We start from the raw sequence: 21,597 nt of genomic DNA, 5'->3' as shown, positions 1-21,597 counted from the left end.
GCGGTGTTATTTCCTGATGGCTGAAGATGTGCTGCTTTCTAAAAGCTCGGTTTCAAGGCAGGAAGCGGATTTTAAGACAATGCTTTTTGTCCTGGGGGCTGGAGGTGCTCTGAACACCGAGCACAATGCACTTACACCAATCCACGGACTGAGAGAGGTGTTTTTCAGCCCCTGTGGTTCAGGGAATAATTCTTCACGGGTCTGGTCATGGCCTTCTGCTGGAGATGGTCGGCCCCACGGCACGGCCCCGTCCCACTGGTGGGTCCCACAGGGATGCCCGCAGCAGCCCACCCAGCTCAGGCTGCACAGCCCAGAACACCTCGGGAGGCAGAGGGCAGGCATCGTGCACGGCCAACGTGGAGATGTAGTGTGAACACCTAACGCTTTGATTATTTACAACCGCAGAACACGCTTTTATCATTTTTTATTTGCCTCTTACCACTAACTTCTCAGCTGCCAGCACCTCCCTTAGTAAGGAGCTTCCATCAACACTCTGGCAAGTATCAAAACATTAAGGAACACTGGAGTAACAAAAGACATTTTAAATCAATTTTAACTCTTTTTTTTTCTTTTTTTTCCTAAATTTTGTTTTTCTTAGCTTAAAAATCCTGGCCAGCTTATGCTCTTTGGTATGTGCACAAGTCCATTTGATTGGATGCACAGACCTGCTTTTGAGTTGATTTCCTTAGAAAACTGTGGTAGAGTTTCACCTCCAGAAAATGGAAGTTATGAATTCAGTGCCAAATTGGGCAAAATTCGGTAAATGTCAGTAATGAATTCTGATTAAAATGTTAATCTGAACTTAATTACCAGAAACTCTCTCACTACAGAACTTAACTACAGCAGCAATTAGCTTTAGTATAAATAATTTTTGCATGTGACGTGCATAATGAACACCACAGAGATGAACTGATTCAGTCATCAGAAGCAATCTTTGTCAGGTACACAGCAAAAACTCTACAAAAGCATTTTGGAGCCATTTAATGAAAAAAGCAGAATTTTATTATATGGTTTCTGTCCATTATTCGGCATTGCTGTAAATGGCTCACATTTACTGCAACTTCTGTACAGATGTGTGGCTTTGTATTACCAGAACAGCAAATTTAAATGAAAAAATAAATGTTCAACAATTCCACACAAGCTTTTACAGTCCAACATTTCACTGAGTAGGTGAAAACTACAGACTTGTTACTACAGAATTATTCAGCATGAATAAAAAACTACAACTTTTATTTTTAAACAGGAGTCACTGGTTTAATTTTTATGTTGTTTAAAATTACTGTGATAAAAATAATGATTTTTTAATAATGCCATACACCGGTATGATATAGGATTTGTCCCCATTATATATCTTTTGTTTAATATACAAAATAGAGTAATGACACGCTGTTGACTCTATGCTGTTATGCAAGTTAGTTTGGAGGTGGGGGATATTTTCATACACACAGCCTTTCATCAGAAAACAAATGCCTCGCTGTTTTAAAGAGGCTCTATTCCTTTCCTGAAAATTTGGTTCCTATGTAACGTCGATGGCTCAGCAACACCTGGTTGCAGACTGGACTAAGGATAGAGCTTAACTAGCATATAATACATACAATCTTTTAAAAAAAACTCACTCTGAAGGTATGACCCTGAAGTCCTCACCCATTGAAGTACGACTATGGGAAACAGGACTTAGCTGACATTCATCCAGGCACTTCCTCCTATTTTTGACCTTTCTTTGTGAAAATGGCAAGGTCATTCCTAAGCTTAAATTGGCACCGATTCCCAGCCTCCCTCCCTCCCTTCTTTCCAGTTGCAAAGCTCCTAATAAAATCTGAGATTTCTGGCATTGTTGCTTTGGGTGATAACCACGCTGCGCAAAATCTACAGTTTATCCCTCTCCAACCCCATTCCCTGGCTTGTCCTATGTAAGGCCATTCCTATCGTTTTTCATGTGCAATGTACACCACGCAGCACGTATGTGTCCTGACCTGCCCACGGGTGTCCCTCGGTCAGATGCATGCACTATGTGATAAGGCACTGAAGAGACAGAAGTCACAATTCTCCCTGCTTTATCCAGAGTGCAGATACTACCCAGTGCTACAAGGACTACTGATACACACAACATGTACTTCTCACTGCTTACTAAAGCACTATACATATTTTTAATCGTGAAGTTTAAAACTTAACAGCATGTACAGCATGAACGCTTTCTCCTAACATCACAGTTTCCTTTTTTTCCTTAAACCCATAAACTAAAAATGAATATACAGGCACAGAGACCAAAAGGGGCAGAGAGCCTCTCTTCTCCTATGTTCTGCATTTCTCTCAAGATGATAATTTGTTCACGGTCACCGTAGTTACTTTTCTGCTGGCAAAGAGAAAACAAAAAGGTATCTTTGCGTATACAAATGCTAAAACCAGCATTTGCACATGTGCACGTGCCCGCACACCCACGCCTGCACACGCACAAACTCACGCTTCCACACAAGCTCCAATTGAGCTCCCTGGGGATTAAGGTTTCTAAACATTCTCCAAGTAAGAAGAGTTTTCCTTTTAACTAAAGAACCCATCTGAAACCAAACAGTATGAAACTCCTATCTGTATCTCAAACAGGTCACGTAAGTATTTCCATTGAGTTGGGCTGAAAGGTATAATTGAAGTACTGAAGTTTACCTTAACTGTTACAAAATGTACATACTCTTTACAGATCATTCAAAGAGAAGAGAATGATTACTTTTTTTTTTTATTAAAGATGATATTTTACTCCAAAGTACTGAATATAGTATCTTTTTAATAGGTATAACATTCAAAAAGATTTAAGAAAGGATGAAAATTTAGTTTCCTATTTCACTTGGAAACAAACTTTTGTTGAACAATAGAAATGTACTAGTGTATTGTGAACAACCTATGCTCTATATTTACATATTGCTGGTACCTGTATGCATATTATTGCCCAATTTTTCAAGCTGTTTTTGCTGTGGTACGTGAGGCTGTATATGAAATTAACCCCATATGTTCAGAGGTGTATGTATGTAGGCGCACATACGCATCTTGACGGCTTACATTTTTTGCAGCGGAGGTCTGATTTAGCAATGAAACATGAATGGTAACCAAACATACAGATAGGAGTCTTCCATCCAAGGTCCAACTTGAATTTTTACACAGTGATTCGATAAATGTAAATCCAACCCTAACAACATCCACTGAACACAGGTTTTCCTTCTGAACAGAGTATTTCTTTGGATACTAAATGTCAACGCCTTCAGTACTGCCTCCAGACAAACCACAACTTGTACGGGTTACCATTCAGCGTATTTGTGACCCCTACAAAAAATATAATTACATGTATCATGATAAAGCAATCTGTCATCTAAAAATCATCCTTATTATACACTATACAAGCTATTTTACAATCATTTAATAAATTGCTTTTAAAGCTGCAGTAGCCCTTCCCTTCTTTTCTCAGATCAGCGAATATACCGATTATACATATTTGAAACTATAACTAAATATAAAAATATATTAGGTTTTGTATTTTATCAGATGATTTTTCTCATTTCTATTACACAAATAATCTGGCCACTTTGAGTAAAAATCAAATTTTAGAGTGGCTTAGTAAATATTTAAATTTTGAGATACAGAAAATTGTTAAGGTGCACATAGAAAAGGCTACTACAGCTTCTAAACGTTTTAAAATATAGCTATCAATGGCAACAAGGAGAAATTCACAAGACCTATGGTAAATTTATGGCACGCTAGTAATTTGATATGAATGGATGCAGCCTTACAAAGACAACGTTCGACGTACAACTCTAAGACCACGAAATCAGTAGCGGAGTTTTCCTGCTCTCCAGGAAAGAGGATGGACCAGTTCAGTGACAGGTGAAGATGTGAAAATGGGTCTCTAACCACGCGAGTTTGGAGTCTGTATATCCGGAGTTACAGTCAGTCAGCGCAGCTGCTCTGCGTTATGCTGCATGAAGGTAAACATCTCACTGAAGAAAGTAGTTCTAGAATCGATACAATAAAAACAGAACAAAACCAAACCACTGGGCATAATTACACGTCTGCCTCTTAAGTCACTGATAGTTTTCCATATATACCTGTATGATGATAGGTTTAAGTGTATAGAAAATGTGAGTTTCTCCGCACAGAAGTAAACTTTTCTTAAGCTATGCATATTTTCCTGAAAATTTCCTGATGGGCAGTCAGGACTGATCTTCTTGGCATCAATGCAGCCCATGACTCTTATAGTTATGGCTGTTGCATTATATGCAAAAAATCAGGCTTTTTTTTTAATATATAAAATAACCTGCTCATTTACATCCAGTTAGGACTGGGTTGATTTTCTATGAATCTGCATATCCAACGCTTTTGCACATATACCAAAAGTATTTGTTTCATTCGCATCTATTGAATAAAATCTATTGATTTTAGAGTGTTCTCCCACCCACCCTGGCCCTTAAAAAATGCCAAATTTTTTATGGTCACTTTGACAGTTGAAAGCTATTAGGTTAGAAAAGCCCAACCCATTTTCACATGAATATACTCAAGGATTAATGTCTAGAGGTCATTTAGGAAAGCTACGAGCTGCCCCACCTTAAAAAACCAGCTGTACAATAGGCATCTTGAAGTATTACAAAAAAATTATGTAAGAAAAAATGAACAAGCCTAGTTCACGGTATATAAAGTTAAAGGAAATTGCTAAAACCAGACAGTAATAGCTATAAAAGGCACAACTTCCCTTTTCTGATATACACTTGTAAACTTTCTTCAGGTTACATGCATAAACCAAAATGCTACCTTAACTTTAAAAAAAAAAAAAAAAAAAGAAAATCCAAAACACTTTACTAAAAAAAAAAAAATAGCCTAGAAAATTGTCTCCAGCCAACTGCAGAAATTAATTAGCAGAATGTTCATAACACAGCCTCAGATCTTGTCACCGGTGGTTTTGATGCATCCATTGATGTTGCACAGGGGGAGAAATATAATTTCTGACAAATAAGATTTATTTTTCTTTCCTTTCTCCCCAGTTACGTATCAAATGTGAGAAATCCGCTGCTTCTATAGCCTAAATCTTGGCCCTCTGTAAACCACATGTAGTGCATAATTACAAAAAGAAACACCGCTGCAAGGACAAAATTAACAAGTCTGATAGGTTTTTTCTTTACAAAAAAAGCAAAAAAAAGCTATCATTTGACGTTTTCTTAAGGCAACCCTTTTGTATTAAGGCAGTCACTTTTGATGAAATAAAAGCTTCTTGATATTTCCATTTGAGTATTTTGGTATCTGATTGCTGATGATTTCTGCCAACATTTCTGGGAACTCAATACTCATGGATTTATCCAAAAATGTCTGGAAGCAAAAGCTCAGAAGATTTTCAACCACCTACGAGTGATAAAGCAAAGAATTACTTTCACACGAATGCATACAGAAGCACTATTAACCTACATCCTTCCTTCTTGCTATCTGCTGCCAGCGTGGTATCTGTTCCGCCACATGCCCCAAGTACTCCTCACGCCTGCAGATAACGCTTGCAGTGCAGGGCAGGCAAGTTCATTTATCCTCAGCTTAATTACTAAGTCTTCTAAATGCCATTCTAATACACAACAAGTGAATAGATCGTGCAAGGTCTTTACAAACACTGAAGACATGTTGTATCAATTCCCATTTTAGCATATAAATGACATATATTTGGATATCTAAACATCATCTTTCCAGGTGTTAGGTAAACTAATAGGAAAAAAATGATGTTTTCAAGTTTCCTTTACCTTATCCAGCTTAAACATTACTTGGATTACTTTGTACTATGCACAGTTCAGAGTACATGCTGCAAAAGGGAACAGCCTGAATTCTGAAATTCCTTGCAAAAGCAGACCATTATTAAAATAATGCATTATTTTAATGTAATTTCAAACACTTCCCTAGACTCCTGAATAGCCTGCTTTGAGCTAATCCTGCTTTTAAACATTAACATAAATATCTCCCCTACTATTCCAAAATAACTTAAAATTCCAGAGTTTCTCCATTTTAAAGCAACAACATTTTTAAAAACTACATTTTAAATTAAAGTTATATAAATTATAGAATTAATTGCCATGGAGTCCACTGCAAAGGTGCTCTGGAAGCACAAAGTTCACCTTTTTCCATTGGGCTAGTTAGACATCGGGAGAGCAGGACCACCTCCATCCTCCCAGTCCCCATATTTACTGTTTAAATGAAACATGTACAGGAGATTCCTGCCATATACCCAGACTATTTATCTGGAACTTTTACAGCATTCATTCGAGAACTTACATCATGCATAGAGTCCAACAGTTTAGTCAGTTGATAAAATCGCTGCCAGTTCTGGCTCGAGTTCCCTTCTCTTTTCACTATGGCCTTTCCCAGCTCTTTAATGTATGTCATACGAATTTCTTCAAACAAAGATTGGCTCTTCAGGCCTTCCTTAGGAACTGTAACATTGACATGAACCTTTAAGACATATAATACCTATGAACTGCATCATTATTTAAGCTCTTTTACATTAGATATACAAAAATGACCAAACGAAAAAGGACTAAGTTTTCATTTACGAAATGAAATGGCAGCTGAGAGACGAGGAAAAAAAAGAGAGGCAACTGAGACAGATGACCTGTTGAACAAACAGCACCAGACTGCTGGCAAAAGAAAAATAGTAATAAAAAATAACACAGGTAACCTAAAAACAAATAAAGAGAAGAGAACCAGAGCAGAGAGGTAACACCACCAGGGCCTGGAATAGCCCTGACAAAGCAGCACCGGGGCTGGGGATTCCTGTTCTCACCGTGTGGGAAGCTGTGGGAACCAAGGAGTGGGGACCAAGGAGTGGATTCAGTCAATTCAAGTCAAGGTTAAGTCCCCGTGCCTACGTGCTCCTACTGTGCAGGTCTTTCTATAGGCAAGGACAAGCAAACCGCAAATGCATCAGGATGCATCAGGCGCAGGGACTCGAGTGGCCCTCAAAGTGCTGGCTCTGAAGCCTTTGATCACCTTGGTGAAGTGAATGAAAAGAGCTACAGGGAGAGGAGGAAACAGAGACAAAGCAGACTGAAAGGAAAAGGGGAGAAAAGAGTGGAAAGGGGCCACTAAAGCAGAATCCCTTCCTCACAAACTATGACCCTCGCTGCACTGTCAGCATCTGTTCAACGTTACTCTGAAGTATTTTATCTGCCCGGCCTACACAGAAGATGACAACGTGTCACTGCCAACAGCTCCTTCCCTAATTTATATGGAAAAGGTCTGCGAGGTACATTGGTGTGTGAGCTGTGTGCCTACACCTGCACGGAATTCCTGTTTTACTCCTCTTCTCTTGAGAAACACGTACAGTAAACAAAAATCAGAATTCTGAAGTCATGGATTTAAAAAGCTCCAAATTTCAGCTGTTCAGCTTTCAGAAGTGCCGCAGTGTACCCCTTACACAACATGTGTACTTGGGAAGAAATGTGAGAACGCATTGTCCTTCAACGTAAATACAACAAAGAAGCCTTCTGCTGGTCAGTGCCAGCTCTCGTCATACATTACTTGTGAATGGGCTCGATTCTGCCAACGTAGCTCCCTTCCCACTTCGGACATGGAAATTCCTTTAAGGAAATTTCCAATTCCTGTAGGAAAGTTGGCCTGCCTTACATCCAAAAACACTTGAGGAATTTTTGGGAGAGATTTTAAAAACTGCTTTAAATCTTCCGTTTGAGCGAAGTTTCAAGCTCTTACAAAACCCACAGCAGCACTGTGAAAAGTTTCTTTTCAAAAGAACCTTTGTCCCAGCTCGGGGCTTGGCACGCGGAGCTTGGCCGGGTCGCTGCCAGGCCGCCGAGGTGAAGGCTCCGGCAGCACAGGAGGTGCTAACGCGGCACCTCGCTTCCACACACAGCACGCTGCTGCCCAGTTAGCACCCAGCGGCTCCCAGCACATACTGGTTGGTTACTGGATCCTCCTGCTTCCAGGAGGTAAAAGCCCAAAGCCACCAGTGCTTTGTGTACAGGAATTAATGCCTGTTACTCCTTGTGAGCATCCCTTATATGTTTCTGTAAATATAAACATTCCTTATAAAGACAAGGAACATTTGAGCCCTTGGTGCTATTCAAGCTTCTAAAAAAAAAAATATTTACTCTTAATCATGTAGAAGTATTGTGCTGAAAAATCTTTTCTTGCATTGTTGCTCTTACTGGATGCTTTCAAGGTACACTCCCATACCTGTCCTTATATTCAAAAAATAAATGATTTTTTTTTTTTTTTTTAATTCTGTCTAACAGAAGAAGTGAAGGCTCCAGGAAAACTACAGTCACCACCTCAAATGAAGCTTTCTCAGCCCTCTGGCCGAGCAGCCCCCATGCAGTGCAGACAGGCACACGGCTTCAGCTGTTCAGACAGCCCGAAGCGTGCAAGACACGGCCATCGGCTCGTGCCTACCCCTATGCACACACACAGGAGTCTCAGCACTGAGGTCTTTGGATTGCAGCTGAGCCAGGGTTAAAGCTGAGGCTCATCAGGGAGTCACAGCAATACAGTGCATGAAGAGGAGAAAGAATCGCCAGGTACTAATGAATATGAACACGAAGTAGAAATAACACAGTGAAAATATTTACATAGTGCTTCTATTAGAGCTTTTCTGTATGGTCTAGGAAGGGACTATTTTGGTGCTTGACTTTGACCTTTCATGCAATACAGTCAAAATAATTTTTTTAACTTGTTTTCACTATAGCTCATCTGACTGAAAGGCATATAAAGCACCATGCAGTACATTATATAAATGGCTTAGATATCTATCATAAATCCACCGTTTACTTTTTAGATACAGGTACAAAGTTGCATTTCACAATTATTGTAATATAAAACATACTTGTATTTAACAATTTTTAAATACCTTCTGGGACAGTTCAGTAACTTTTTTTGGGAGGAATCTGCTTCACTGGATCAGAACTTGCTCATAGATTTATTTAGTTATTTTTAAATGAGCATGAAGTCATAGCTTTGCCCACTTCTTTGCATCCTGGACTGCTCAGCTAGTCTCTGGTTTAGGCCTCTCTGTTGGAGTTGCAAAGCTTTGAATACCATCTATAATATCCTACCATGAATGTCTTGTATTTGCTAGAAGCAGAACCTTCTTCAGTAACCCTATAAGGTGAGGTGCCAAGCAGAACATTTTGATTTTAATTTGCTATCAGATACCTGACATAGTACAAAACTACACACACACATTTCATGGCACTGGCAAGTGAAAGTTACATCGTCCACATAGGTATTTAACTATTCACCTACTTGTAGAGAGGAGAAGCAACGTTTTCATACAGAGATACTCTTCGTAGGAGACTTGAAGCCGTGATAGCTCTCGGGCAACCATAAGCATATGTTTGCATTGTTCGTACATACAGGGTAGATTCATTCTCTGCCTGAGAAATAAGCAGAAAAAAATAGATTTAGAATTTTGAGATGCCTACACACCGAACTAAGTTTCTCCATGCTTCATTCAAAAGTGGTGGGGGTTGCAGCTGCAGATGTCAAGCTAAGTACTTTTATCTGTCCCATAGCAAAAGAATCTTCAGTTTTCTCCAGGGAACTCTCATGAGCGAGAGGTGCTCCAGCCCCTCGAGCATCTCTGTGGCCCTTCTTCTGGACACGATCTAACAGATCAACGTCCTTCAACATCTCCTGTTCAATACTACAATCTAAACAAAGAAACAAACAGAACGGAATCCAAGGATATTGAATCCAAGTATAAGAAAAAAATGCTTTTGAAATTATTTCCTCCAAAGTTGCTATCATTTTTCAGTTCTCCTTTCCTTCTCCCTGCAAGAGCTGGCACATATAATAAAATGTGTAACAGAACCTTACAAGCATGCTGGAAAGCACCTTAAGAAACCCTAAGTCAAAACAAGAAACATGTACCTTCCTCAAGGGGCAAAAAACTAAGAATAATAAGAATTCAGAATGGTCTTCAAAAAGAGAGAAATAAAAGCCATTTATACCGTATTAAAACCAAGCATAAGTCTAGAATACCCGTCATGTCCAGAGGAAGGCAAGCTGCTGAACAGTGCCTGCGGAAAGGTGGCAGGACTGCTTGCAGCAGTACCCACAGCTCCACACATGTACCTACATCCCCAGCCTCAAACACCCGCGTTGTGTGGGGCTTCAACAACCAAGGAGGCACAGCGAGGGCACAAAGCGCTCACAAGACAACGCGTGAGGCAGGAGTGGTCAGCTGTAGGGTGCTTGACACAAGGCCACGAGCTTACAGCAGCTGGCTGTTTGGAAACGATCTGCTAACCCCTTTGGGTTGTACCAGAGGGCATCGCACAGATTTCCAGTTGGGTAATTCAAACACATTCCATGTCAGGGCTCAGCAGTTCTCCTCATGTAAAAGTATTACCATTTCTAGGCAAAAGGTTAGAATAAATATTTTGAAATGGGTCAGCCTGTCATTTATTTCCATCTGCTGTAAACATAACCATCACCGCATGTCTGAGAATCTATATGACGACATTTGGGGCAGATTTTTGGTAATAACAAGCCTATGCAAATGGCAGTCCACAAAAAATGAGAGCAAAACACAGCATGCCTGCCTGCGGGCAGGTCTGAGCCCGAGCACCCGGGGGGCTGCCTGTGGGGACAGAGGGAAGAGGCCTTGAAAAAAAGTCGAGCCTCGAGCAGCTGGCTACTGGCAGATTATCATTTCGGTACGGATCCTGCCCCAGTGACTGCAAACCTAGGCTGATTTGAAACGCTAATCTTTGAAAGTATCTAATCTTCCCCTGCCTTTGTAAATAGAAAAGAAGATGCGAGTCGGGCATCAGGTTTAGGATGAATGAGACCCATCTAATTTACACTTCGCATCCACATGCACGTGTGTGGGATGTGTGCTGATAAAAGCATGTCGTTTTCAACACTGCTGAATCATCCAGTACAGCCCAGTCTATAGAGGGAAAAAATGAGCAAATGAGCTGCTGGTATTCTGAAAAATCGGACAATACAGATTTCACAGAATTCGTTACAAAAGAATGTTCAAAAAATTCTGGGAATAAGAGAACTGATTAAACTTTGCTTATAAAACTGTAATTAATGGTTATTTTCTTTCTGTTCAAATAAGGCAAATACAGGTATTTGGTATGGCATGTAATTTTATAAGGACAAGTGTGATCAAGCAGTTGACCTCAAATCTAAGAACAGCAAAGAGCTAAGATGACGGGTGATGCAAACCTAATCAAATTCCTAAAACATGTAACTTTCAAAAACTTCTTTCTAAAGCTAGGCCACGATGAAAAGACATTTGCTACTTGATGAACGCAACTGTGCATTCCTCATACATGTGACACGAGTGGAGGCTCTGAGCTGATGGAGTCCTAGTGCCAACTGCACTCAAAGTGTGTTCTGAGTCACAGGGCATGGAAAACATTTACACACAGCTACAAAATCCCAGGTTTTTACAGTCTCCAAATACTCAGCGATGGCCTGAAGCCTAGGATTTATTGAGCTGCCAAGCTTTTCAACAACTTGTATCAAGGTTTTATATATATAAAATATAATATATAATACATAGAAACTGCCATCTTGTATAAACACACCTAAAAGAAGCACTTTTCCTGTTTTGAAACATAAAATGTGAGTTCACTGGCTATTCACACACAAATGCATTGAAACATATTGTTTCTACCCAGAAATAAAGTACAGAAATGTGAATTTAAACTATTTTCCAAAGTCTTAAACTAACTTAAAATACATTTTTGCCCCCTGCCTTAAGAGCCCAGTAACATTTTTTCCACCTTATCGATTGGGAGATGAAAGCCTGTCAATGGCTGCTTTGCAGTGTTTTCCCTGTGCAGAGCTGGGGAAGGAAATGCCAATTTTACACCCCGGAGGCCTAAGGTGCAGCTATGGGATTGGGATTCAGCAGCAGCTTTTCTACTGACTGAAGCGGGAGGCGGAGGCAGCAGTCACTGCCACCCAACAGATGGGATGTCCAGAAAGGAACACCAAATGCTTCCCCTTCTCCTGCCCTGCTTTACCAGCACCAGCTCAGGCGTCCTTTATCCCATTCCCTCCGTCTCTGCTAACACTGGAACCGGCCGGGTCAGCCACTGCCACCCTCCCTGCCTCCTCTGATGGGCATCTGCGAGTTGGAGTTGAGGAAAGAGGGCGGCTTTTATCTCAAGGCTCTGATTAACTGGAATAGTGACGACTTCAGAAAGATCAGAGGAAGGAAGGATGACAAACTGACTTATAGTCTTGCAGAAATGACAGCTTCATCATCAGAAGCTCAGCTTTTCTGTTTTCTTTTTCTTTTTTGCTTTTGCAAACATACATGTTAAAAGCTCCATTGTGCAGGTTCAAGCATAAGTGCATGAAATGGAAACACTGCTACAGACACATGCGTGAACCCTTCTGCACACAGCAAATGCTACAGGAATTATTTTTGGGGTGAAATGCAGGCTAGGTATATTAAAACGGTAATTACAGACTGAAATATGCACAATTCCATATACGCTGTGAGATATTTATTAGTTATAGCATAATGTGATACTTTTTTTTTGTAGTGTGAACTCAAATTATTCAACAATTAAAAACCCATTCATGTTGTTAATATTCTGCAAGGCTGAAATGATGCAGGTCTGCACGAGGCCTCAGGTCAGGCCTGGAAGTTGTTGCCAACTTCTCAGCTTCTTTATACTTCCATTTAAGAAAAAGAAGTACATCATCAATTTTAAGGCTGAAGCTACAGACCACCTCTTGGGAATTACTCTATTCAAATAAAACACAAATACAGACATCATTTTGTTCTAACCCTCAACTGAAACAATGCTTTGAAACTGGAATTAATAGATATGAAGCCAGAACAAATCCTTAGTTACAAATAAAAATGCAGAAGTGTCATTTGCAGATCTTGAAAATTACAAGTTTGAACAACTTATACTTCTTTATCTGCATGCACAGATCTGAAGCTACTGAGCACAAAGCAAAGGTGTGATACAGACACCTTCAGTTAACTGTGAAAATGACCTTGATACTAAATTTCAGGAAAAAAAAAAGGATTCTGATGCATCTGTTACACACAAAACCTATGCCTAACTGTATTTATTACAACAAAGCTTTAAAAGGAGAACTTGTTTCCCAGTTATTCCAGGCAATTCACCACAGTACTGTTAAATATTACGATTGCTTTTAGCTTTATCAAACAATAGAGCTGTTTTGACTTTCAGAGGATGCTACTTTGCCTATTTCAGTTAAGATGCTCAATGGGTTTTAACAAACATCTAATTCTTACATCACATGGAGCTATCTTATTCCTCTACCTTGGACCTGCTTCTAGAATATCTGAAATAGTTAAAGAAGAGCTTAGAGGCTTGGAGGGCAGCAAGGGGGTGGGCTGTGTGAAAGATGACTGTGATGCATCTCAGAAAACAGCACTGAGTAAATTCCTGCGTGGTTTTTAGGAAATGTTATGTACCAAAGTACTATTTTTTCAATGATGTATTAAGCAGAAAGTGGACATACCTGCTCTGTGCATTTTTTTTTTCTTGCTGTACATGATGTCCCTCTTGCCCTACCCACTGTTTTAGATTTTAGCATCAGTCATGCTTCCCCCATGGCACTATCCTTCTGGATTTCCCACAGGTACTGTGCTTCTCCAACTTCTTGTAACTCATGTAGTGTTTTTATGTATTATTCATTAATTGTCATGTTTAACTCAGATGTGGCTGTATTTTATTGAGGAGTACTACATAAAAAGTTATGACCAGAGAGAGTTTTATGGGCAACCTGTAGCACACTGGAGGAAGACTTAGAAGAAACTGTAGTTCTCTTAGTCAACATATTTTATTGAAAACAAATGTCATTTTAATAAACAGTTCATGTACCAGAACTCAAATAAATTTGAGAATTAACACTGACTATAATAGGATTATCCTTGCTTTTTTTTTTTTTTCAATAGTATTGGCACATACTTAAGTGTAAAGCTCTGTGGTTTTGACCAATTGGTAAAACCACAGGAGATCTCTGACTTGTAGCAAATTAGATGCTATCATGCTTAATAGTGAGAATATTAATTATTTTAATTGATTCCACCACGTGGAAGCTGTTTTATTTCAGAGATACGTTGATCAAAGTTAGTGGAATATAAGCACACAGATGGGCGTACATTGCCCCCCCATCTTTTTTTTTTTAATATATAATTTTTGTAAGGAAATTATTTAAGCTTGTAAATATTTATCCAGGCTTGTATATGAAAAAGACATTAAAGTGAATAAATGAAAACAAAGAAGTAGTCTGAAATATAAATGGCTAATCACAAAGAAAACGCAAAGATTACTTTTCTCTTTTTCTTTTAAATGGAAAAAAGATTCGGGACCTCATGTATTGAAGTACAATAGGAACAAAAATATTATGACTACTGCCTCAAAACATGCCAAAGGGGCTAGCATTACCTGCAAAGACAGGAAAATTGAGACATGAGTAACACCTTGTCACCTGCATCTCTCTTCAAATTACTGTCAGTGAAATTGTCATGGTGATGAAGTTTTGTGATTGTATGAGCCAAAGGTTCTGCGTAGTTGAATTTAATAGTTTGTCCCCACCAATGGACAATATCATTTCACGAAAAAATGGCAAATCCATAGTAACAGCATCATATTAATTGGAATCAGCAGATAAGCAAACCAGAATTTGAATGGCTCTGACCAGCAACCTCTAAGATTTACATCTACAAAATAGTTTCAGCAATCAATTCAGAGTACAGACTAAATGTCTCAACAAACTTTATAGATACTGCTAGCATCACTGGAATTGCAAGACCTAAAGACCACTTGGAAAGTTTATTACAAACTGCTCAGACAGAGTTCTGCCTGTTGAAGAAACTGCTGTTTAAAAATAAAAAAGAGTCAAAGGACACAATTGCTGAAATGGCTTCAAAGTAAAAACACAGCAAGAAAGTCCATCAGGACCAATGCAAGAGCACGTCCTAATGGGAGAGGGTTTGAGACAGAGCATTTGGTCTCCAGACTGAAAGACATAACCTAACCTGATCTGCTGTGCAGCTACACCTTTGGAAAGTAATATAACTCTGCATATTTCTGCACTAAGTGTTTATAGCCACTGCAACTCAAATTAAGCCTCCTATCCATCACCTCCACAGTCCTGAATTCCCTCTTTCAGTCCTCTACAACACAATTACCACACAACACCACTTTGAAAAACACAAGGAAGACAATGTTCAGTGTGAAAAAAAAAAAAAGATATCCAATTATTCTAGCAAATTCATCTTTTCTTGAAGACTGCTACCAAAGTTCAAAAACAAAATAAAACACACAAGTTTTTCCATCTGCAACCATGTCTTTTTAGTCAGATTTTAAGCAGTCTCTGATATAAATGCTTAGATGTTCAATAATTCAGTGGAACTAAAAGGACCATACTATTACTTTTATGCAACAACCATACAGCACATTATGCAATTTGCAGAACTTCTCTCTCCAACCCAGATAAATGTTCAGCTTCAACTTTGTTGGCTTGACTGAAATGAATGACTGTAAGGAATGGTGCAGAGACAGGCACAATATGGAACATTTCAGTACAAACATCTCCCACAAATATTCTGTATACAAATACACTTAATATCTGAAAGACTGCTCTTTCATTTGACCTATTTAAAAACTAAGCAATCTGCTGTAAGAAAAACAATGCTGCAAATGGCAAATTGATTTGTGATCTCTGCAACAGCTTGCTACCCAGTGATTCACCTCTCACGTACAAAACACAAAGACTGCGTGGATTCTAGTATTCCCCGATAAACGTAGAGAAATGACTCATGTCTTACTTACTCATTAATAATCAGATCTGGTGCAAAGCACAAGAGATTTCCATTTGATTGTTTGTATGATCTCCATCCTAAAGCAAAAGCCATTAGGAACATCCATGAGTACTGCAGAAGGGTCATTTGGTCATCCAGATGTAGATTTCTGAAACCTGAAAAAAAAAGTTGAGGTATGATAATATTTGTAGCAAGAAAGAAAAAATAAAAAAAATAAAAAAACAAATAAGTAACTCTGAAAAGGATGATGCTTATCATCAATATGACTTCTGTACTACCAATGCAGATTCCTACTTATAAAAGTGCATTTCATAATGATTTTTGTAAATGTGATGATGTAACCTGAAATGTAACCAGAAACAACAAGAAAATTGCTTGCCATATTCCAATTACCTGATTCAGCCAAGTATTTCTGTATTTTAGATTACATTTTTGGTGGAAGAAAAAAAAAAAATAGAATAAAAGAGGTTCCTTATGTGAAAGTCTTGTTGAAGGAAAAAAATGCACTTTAAAAGGGGTGCAAACACCATTTTCCAACTCCCAAGGTTACATTCAAATATTTGCACATGTAGAAATTAAGCATTGCAACTGCAGGACTCAGATTACAGCTCCTGGGCAATATGACTACATACACACCTCCAGAGGTTGAACACAACACTTCAGCACAAGTCAGGCTTGAGCTGGTTTACATATAGCTATTGACCATGCATAACAAACATATCACAGAACAACAGACAAAAGACTAACAGGAAGAGTTAACTCTTGAACCTTACATTATAAATTATACTGGCATCTACATCTATACATCTTCAAAATAAATTCTCAGCACCCATCTACCAAATGCACGCACACTGCAAGTACTGGATTCTTGCAGCCACGTTGTCAGCTACTTTCTGGATGGAGAGAGTACTGGATGGACAGTTTTTGATTGGTACTACAGGTGCGAGAAGGGGATGGAATATTACAAAAAGAAAAATCAGAATATGTGCAAGTGCTTATCTGAGACAGATGGTCAAAGATAAATTACAGAAGACAAAAATATCTAATATTCTCTACAATTCATTGGGCGATCTTGTAGAGTTAATGGCACAATTTTTTTTAATTTCTGAGAGTAGTGCAGGAAACAACAAATGGTTTAACTTTAAATTTTGTTCTTATTCAACAACAGTTGTACATTGAGCTTACAAAATATATATCACATTAGAAGCAGTTAATGATGGTAGCTAATCTTGTAAAAATACATAGAATGAATAGAGCCAATTAAGATAATGAAGAAGTGTGTAAAATGTGAAAATTAGTCCCTTAAAAGGGCTTAAAAACGTAGGCAGCTTTCCTTTTGCAATGTTAGTTCCTATCAGATTGCGCCTACATTTAACAAGAAAATATTGTGCCACAGTGAATCATTACTAAAGTCTGAACTCAAGATGATTTTATTTAATTTCATTAGGCATCTGACATCTAAAGAGCTCATTACAGTGCTGTTTCGTGAATGTGTTTAAATAGATAGCATTCAATAGATTATTATATAACAAAACTTGTATGCCTAAACAGCTTCAAATAAAAGCTTCTGGTTTTGGAGAGCACAGTAACTACTATTTACACTACATCTAAAATACAAGCAAAGTATTTCTAAGTTATTTCAAACTTACTGGGTCAAATATTGAAACCTTCGCTCAAAACCTCCTTGGGAAAAGATTGTTTTGAAAAACTCAATTAAAGGATTTAGCCATCAGTGCTAGATTACTTTTAGTCTTTTTGATGGGATATCAGTAGAAGTACGTACAAATTAAACACTCATGACAAACCACCTTAGTAATAAAAAAGAAGAGAATAAGAATGTGGTAAAAATAGTTCCTATCAACATAATTATTAAACAGAAGTTTGGCATGTTCATAAAGAACATATGCTCTAACCTGAAGAGTTGGTCTTATTAGTGGAACCGTTCAGAAGAGTTTATGAACACAGACAAATGTTTTATAAAAATTGTATTTGAATTTGTATTTCAGAATACCAAAGGGTCTCCTACAGCCTTGTCCCAGCAGAAAGTGCGAATATGTGAACTTGTCCTAATGAAGACCTCAGCAAAAGGTGCAAGTCCCCATCACAGAAAGCCTTAACAGAGAAACAATCATCTCTTGTCACACCTCTGCTGGTCATACATGTTTGAGTTTGGTCTTCCTTTCCTGCTCTTAATTTATTTCCTCTCCACCAGGAGACCAGGACATAAAACACACTGAAATTTCATTATAAGACCTTTTTTCTTCTGGCAGACCTCTTGTATGTTACTGTATTCTTAGGCAACGTAAGCATTGAAGAAGTCTTGTTTGCCTTTTTTTTTTTTTTTAAACAGGTGGTTAATAGTATTGACAAGAAGTAAGAAAAATATTTTCTTCTGTCAGAAAGAAACAGATCTTCAGCTTTCCTTGTGGTCCTGACTTGTCCCCAAAACATACTATGGGATGCTACATGTTGTGTCCAAGGCTGAGACCTTCTGTAAAGCAACTGCTGTGTCTTCAGGTAGGAGCCAAAATAACAAGAACACTTCCAAGTTTCCTAGTGTAATTATGTAGCTACAATGCTTGAGAGAAAATGAATGTTTTGGCTTCCTCTCATAAAAGTTTATTTATGAGGGCTCTGAAGCATACCAAACATGAAGACAGATACTCAAATACAATAAAAAGGCCGCACTTTGCAATTAACGCCCACGTCTCTTACCTGGTATCGCCTTTGCCCACTTCACTGCAGCTACAACTTGCCGCCCTCCCAACATGTTGAGAGTTGACAGGATGCGCCAGCTGGAGTCAGGCAGAGTGCTGTCGTAGCCTGAATACAGAACTTCGGGTTCGATCACTTCCAGCAGGGAAACGAGGGTTGGGGTCAGCTGTGGCAGTGAGGCAGGAACTATGCTCTTGTTTCCAGGAGTCTCTGAAGCATCCCTCGATCCCGATGCATTAGCCTGCTGGATTCCTTTTATCTTCTTCTTTGTTTTTCGAGCTAGGAAAGTTTTGGATGTCACAGGTGAGATAATGGAAAGTAGCCACACACCGACAAAACGTAACAAAGGAAACGCCGCTTTTTCCTGCATTTGTAGATCATGCACTTGAAACTTTTTAAGCATTTTTTTCATAAAATTGTAAATAATTTCACTTCAATGCTGATCAAACTAATAAAAAAAATAGTTTATTTTATGTTTCATAAAAGTCACGTTTATGTTAATGTTTCAACATGCTGAATGATGTCTGCAGGGAGCACAAACACCTGCACCTAGGATTTGTATTACATGCGACAGTTCGATAAGACTTGATGAGACAGAACAACACCTGCTTAGAAAATTCTTGCAGGAGTGGGCTCTTTGTAATTTCCTTACATTAAGTATAGAAACCGTGCAGAAGGAAGGAAAAATACATTTAATGGGTAAAGTTACTCAATCTCTTGAGCCAGGGAAAACATCTTTTTTTTTTGGACAACTTTTTTTTTTTTTGGAAGTGCCGGGCAGGAGTAGATTTTTCTTTTGCCAGCTTCCCTGAATATAAATCATTGCTGCATAATTAAACCATAAAATTCATATACCAAATAAATAAAACATTACACAGAGATGTTAGCTGTAAACTGGAAGCTGAAGCAACAATTTTATTAGCATATTGTCAATAATGGAGTCTCCTACTAGGCTTTCAGCCCTCCTGGATGTAGCCTGCTAGAACTGAACACACTATTTAACCGAGACCAGAATGAAACCCAATTCTGCTCCTCCATCTCCTCTGGTTGATTGATTTCTGTGCTGCAGCTTCAGAGATAAACCAGTAGCACGTAAAAGCATCACGTAAAGTGGTTTCACTTTCAGAGTTTGTACTGATACAGCCAGAATCTTTAATCATCAGAAATTTACCAACTCTGTAGCTTAACAAAATACAGCATCCCCCTCCTGACCCTGTTTCTCCCACTGGCTAGGACAGAATCTTCAGAATCTTAACTGGCAAAGGTAACAAATTCTCTATGGACTTTGCATAAACCAAATTTTTTTCAGAGGCTTAGATACTGGCCACACCTGCTGAGGTGTTCATGGCGGAATAGCACACCCACTTCTGTGGAGCAAAGAGCTTCTTTTTCTTTTAGTAGTGTACACTCCCCCCTCCATTATCCTTGTTCTCAAAACCAAATGAACTGCTTTGACTTAAGTTTACACGCAGATCCCCACAGCTTAACGCTGACACCTGGTATGGATTATTTCCAGCCCAGTAAGTCTGGTAAAACTATCATCAAAAGAAATATCTGACAAGATGAAGTGTTACACAAGAATTTGATTAAGTTAAATCTATACCTTAAGAGTACAAATCTTATACCTTAAGAGTCCCTTAACAAATGCTGAGGAGGAGCAAACAGTTGTGACCCATGAAAGCACCAGTGATACTGTGGGAACAGAAGAAAAGTTCTGGAGGCAAAGCTTCACGCTTAAAAATAACGTGAAAGAACAAGAGACCTTCAGGGAAATATCTGAAATGCTGGCACTACCATGCATCGTCTTCAAAACGAAGACGACAGAAAGGAACACGAATTGCCAAGACTTTAACTATAAAATGCAGTATGAAAGGCCAAAAAAGATTTTGAGATGACTTAATATGGGCATAAAAACTAACAATAAATCTTTTATCTCCAAACACATCAGAAAGAGAAAAGGTGCCAAAGAATGTCTAGGATCAATTAATGAGGAAAGTAGGAAATGAAAATTCAAAGAGATAAAGACTAAGACAAAATACCATTATTCTACCTTATAAATCTCTGGTACCTGCAGCTTGATAATTGCACATTTTTCCAATCCCCCCAACTCAAAAAAAAAAAGTAACAAAAAATCCCCAAAAAGGAGATAAGTAATGTCAAAACTATGACTGATAAAGCAAATTAGATTAGAAAATGATTAAATAACATGTTTGTGGTGTATAAGGATCCATTTTTGTCTCAGTACAAGAGGAGGCAATAATTAAAAAGTTACCATGTGGTATTTTATTATTAAATAAGGTACTTTTCCACCCAATACTTAACAATGAAATTCACTGCTACAGTTTGCTACAGGTACTAGAAATCTCCGCATATTCAAACCACGATAGGACAAATTCAGGGAACAAACAAACATGGCACAATAATTCCTGAACTACAATCCTGAAACAGTGAAAATAAAGGATTTTTTTGTCAGTCTGTTCTGTTCTCCATACTGCCTTTCAGCTTTCTCTTCTACCAGTTCTTTTGTACTACCAATTCACCACCTGTTCAGATATACCTGATATATTTTTCTTTCCACGGTTCTTTCTTTCTCGCTGCTTCACACTACCTTGGGTTCTAACATTTTTGCTTTGCTGAGTTTCTAGATTTCTTTTCTCTCCACCACAAAAGCAACTTTTTTGTCCTTTTCCAACAACCCATATAACAATATCCATCCTCCAGAAAGTCATTGCTCTCTAGGATTCTGTGCCAGAACTCAGGCAAGCAAACTATAGTTGGAAGGGATCCAAACGACACGCAGAGAAGTGGTAAGCATCTGAGATGTCATTCAATTTTGCCTTTTCTCACCAAAGAAAATCAACTCAAATAACATCTACTTGAGCCTTTCTTGGACAGCTGCACTGAAGTCTTCTTTAACAAGAGTTCACAAATTCATGTAGGAATGGAAAGGCTTGCCGTTAGAGTAATATGCATGATAAGGTGTTTTATTCACATAGATAAATGTATGAATATAACATATGTATTTTGAAAACAACTACGAAGACAAAAATGAGAGAAAAAGGTGTTCTTTTCCACCTCAAAAA

General features: G+C 38.5%; 1 protein-coding gene across 2 annotated transcripts in view; it reads right to left on the bottom strand.

The window, feature by feature from the left end:
- Nucleotides 1-979: 979 nt before the first annotated feature.
- Nucleotides 980-21,597, bottom strand: part of NR3C1 (nuclear receptor subfamily 3 group C member 1) — a 65,622-nt gene continuing 45,004 nt past the window's right edge. For both annotated transcript variants that reach the window (XM_068698113.1, XM_068698114.1), the window contains exons 5-9: nt 18,515-18,793; nt 15,810-15,954; nt 9,265-9,395; nt 6,283-6,440; nt 980-5,373 (exon numbers count right to left, since the gene is read on the bottom strand). In XM_068698113.1, coding sequence (XP_068554214.1) covers nt 5,221-5,373; nt 6,283-6,440; nt 9,265-9,395; nt 15,810-15,954; nt 18,515-18,793 — 866 coding nt within the window. In that variant the 3' untranslated portion in view covers nt 980-5,220. The remainder of the gene's footprint in view (nt 5,374-6,282; nt 6,441-9,264; nt 9,396-15,809; nt 15,955-18,514; nt 18,794-21,597) is intronic.

Source organism: Anas acuta, chromosome 14, assembly GCF_963932015.1.
Source record: "Anas acuta chromosome 14, bAnaAcu1.1, whole genome shotgun sequence".
Lineage (NCBI taxonomy): Eukaryota > Metazoa > Chordata > Aves > Anseriformes > Anatidae > Anas > Anas acuta.
Note: the sequence above shows the minus strand (reverse complement) of the source record. Positions and strands in the feature narration are given on the sequence as shown.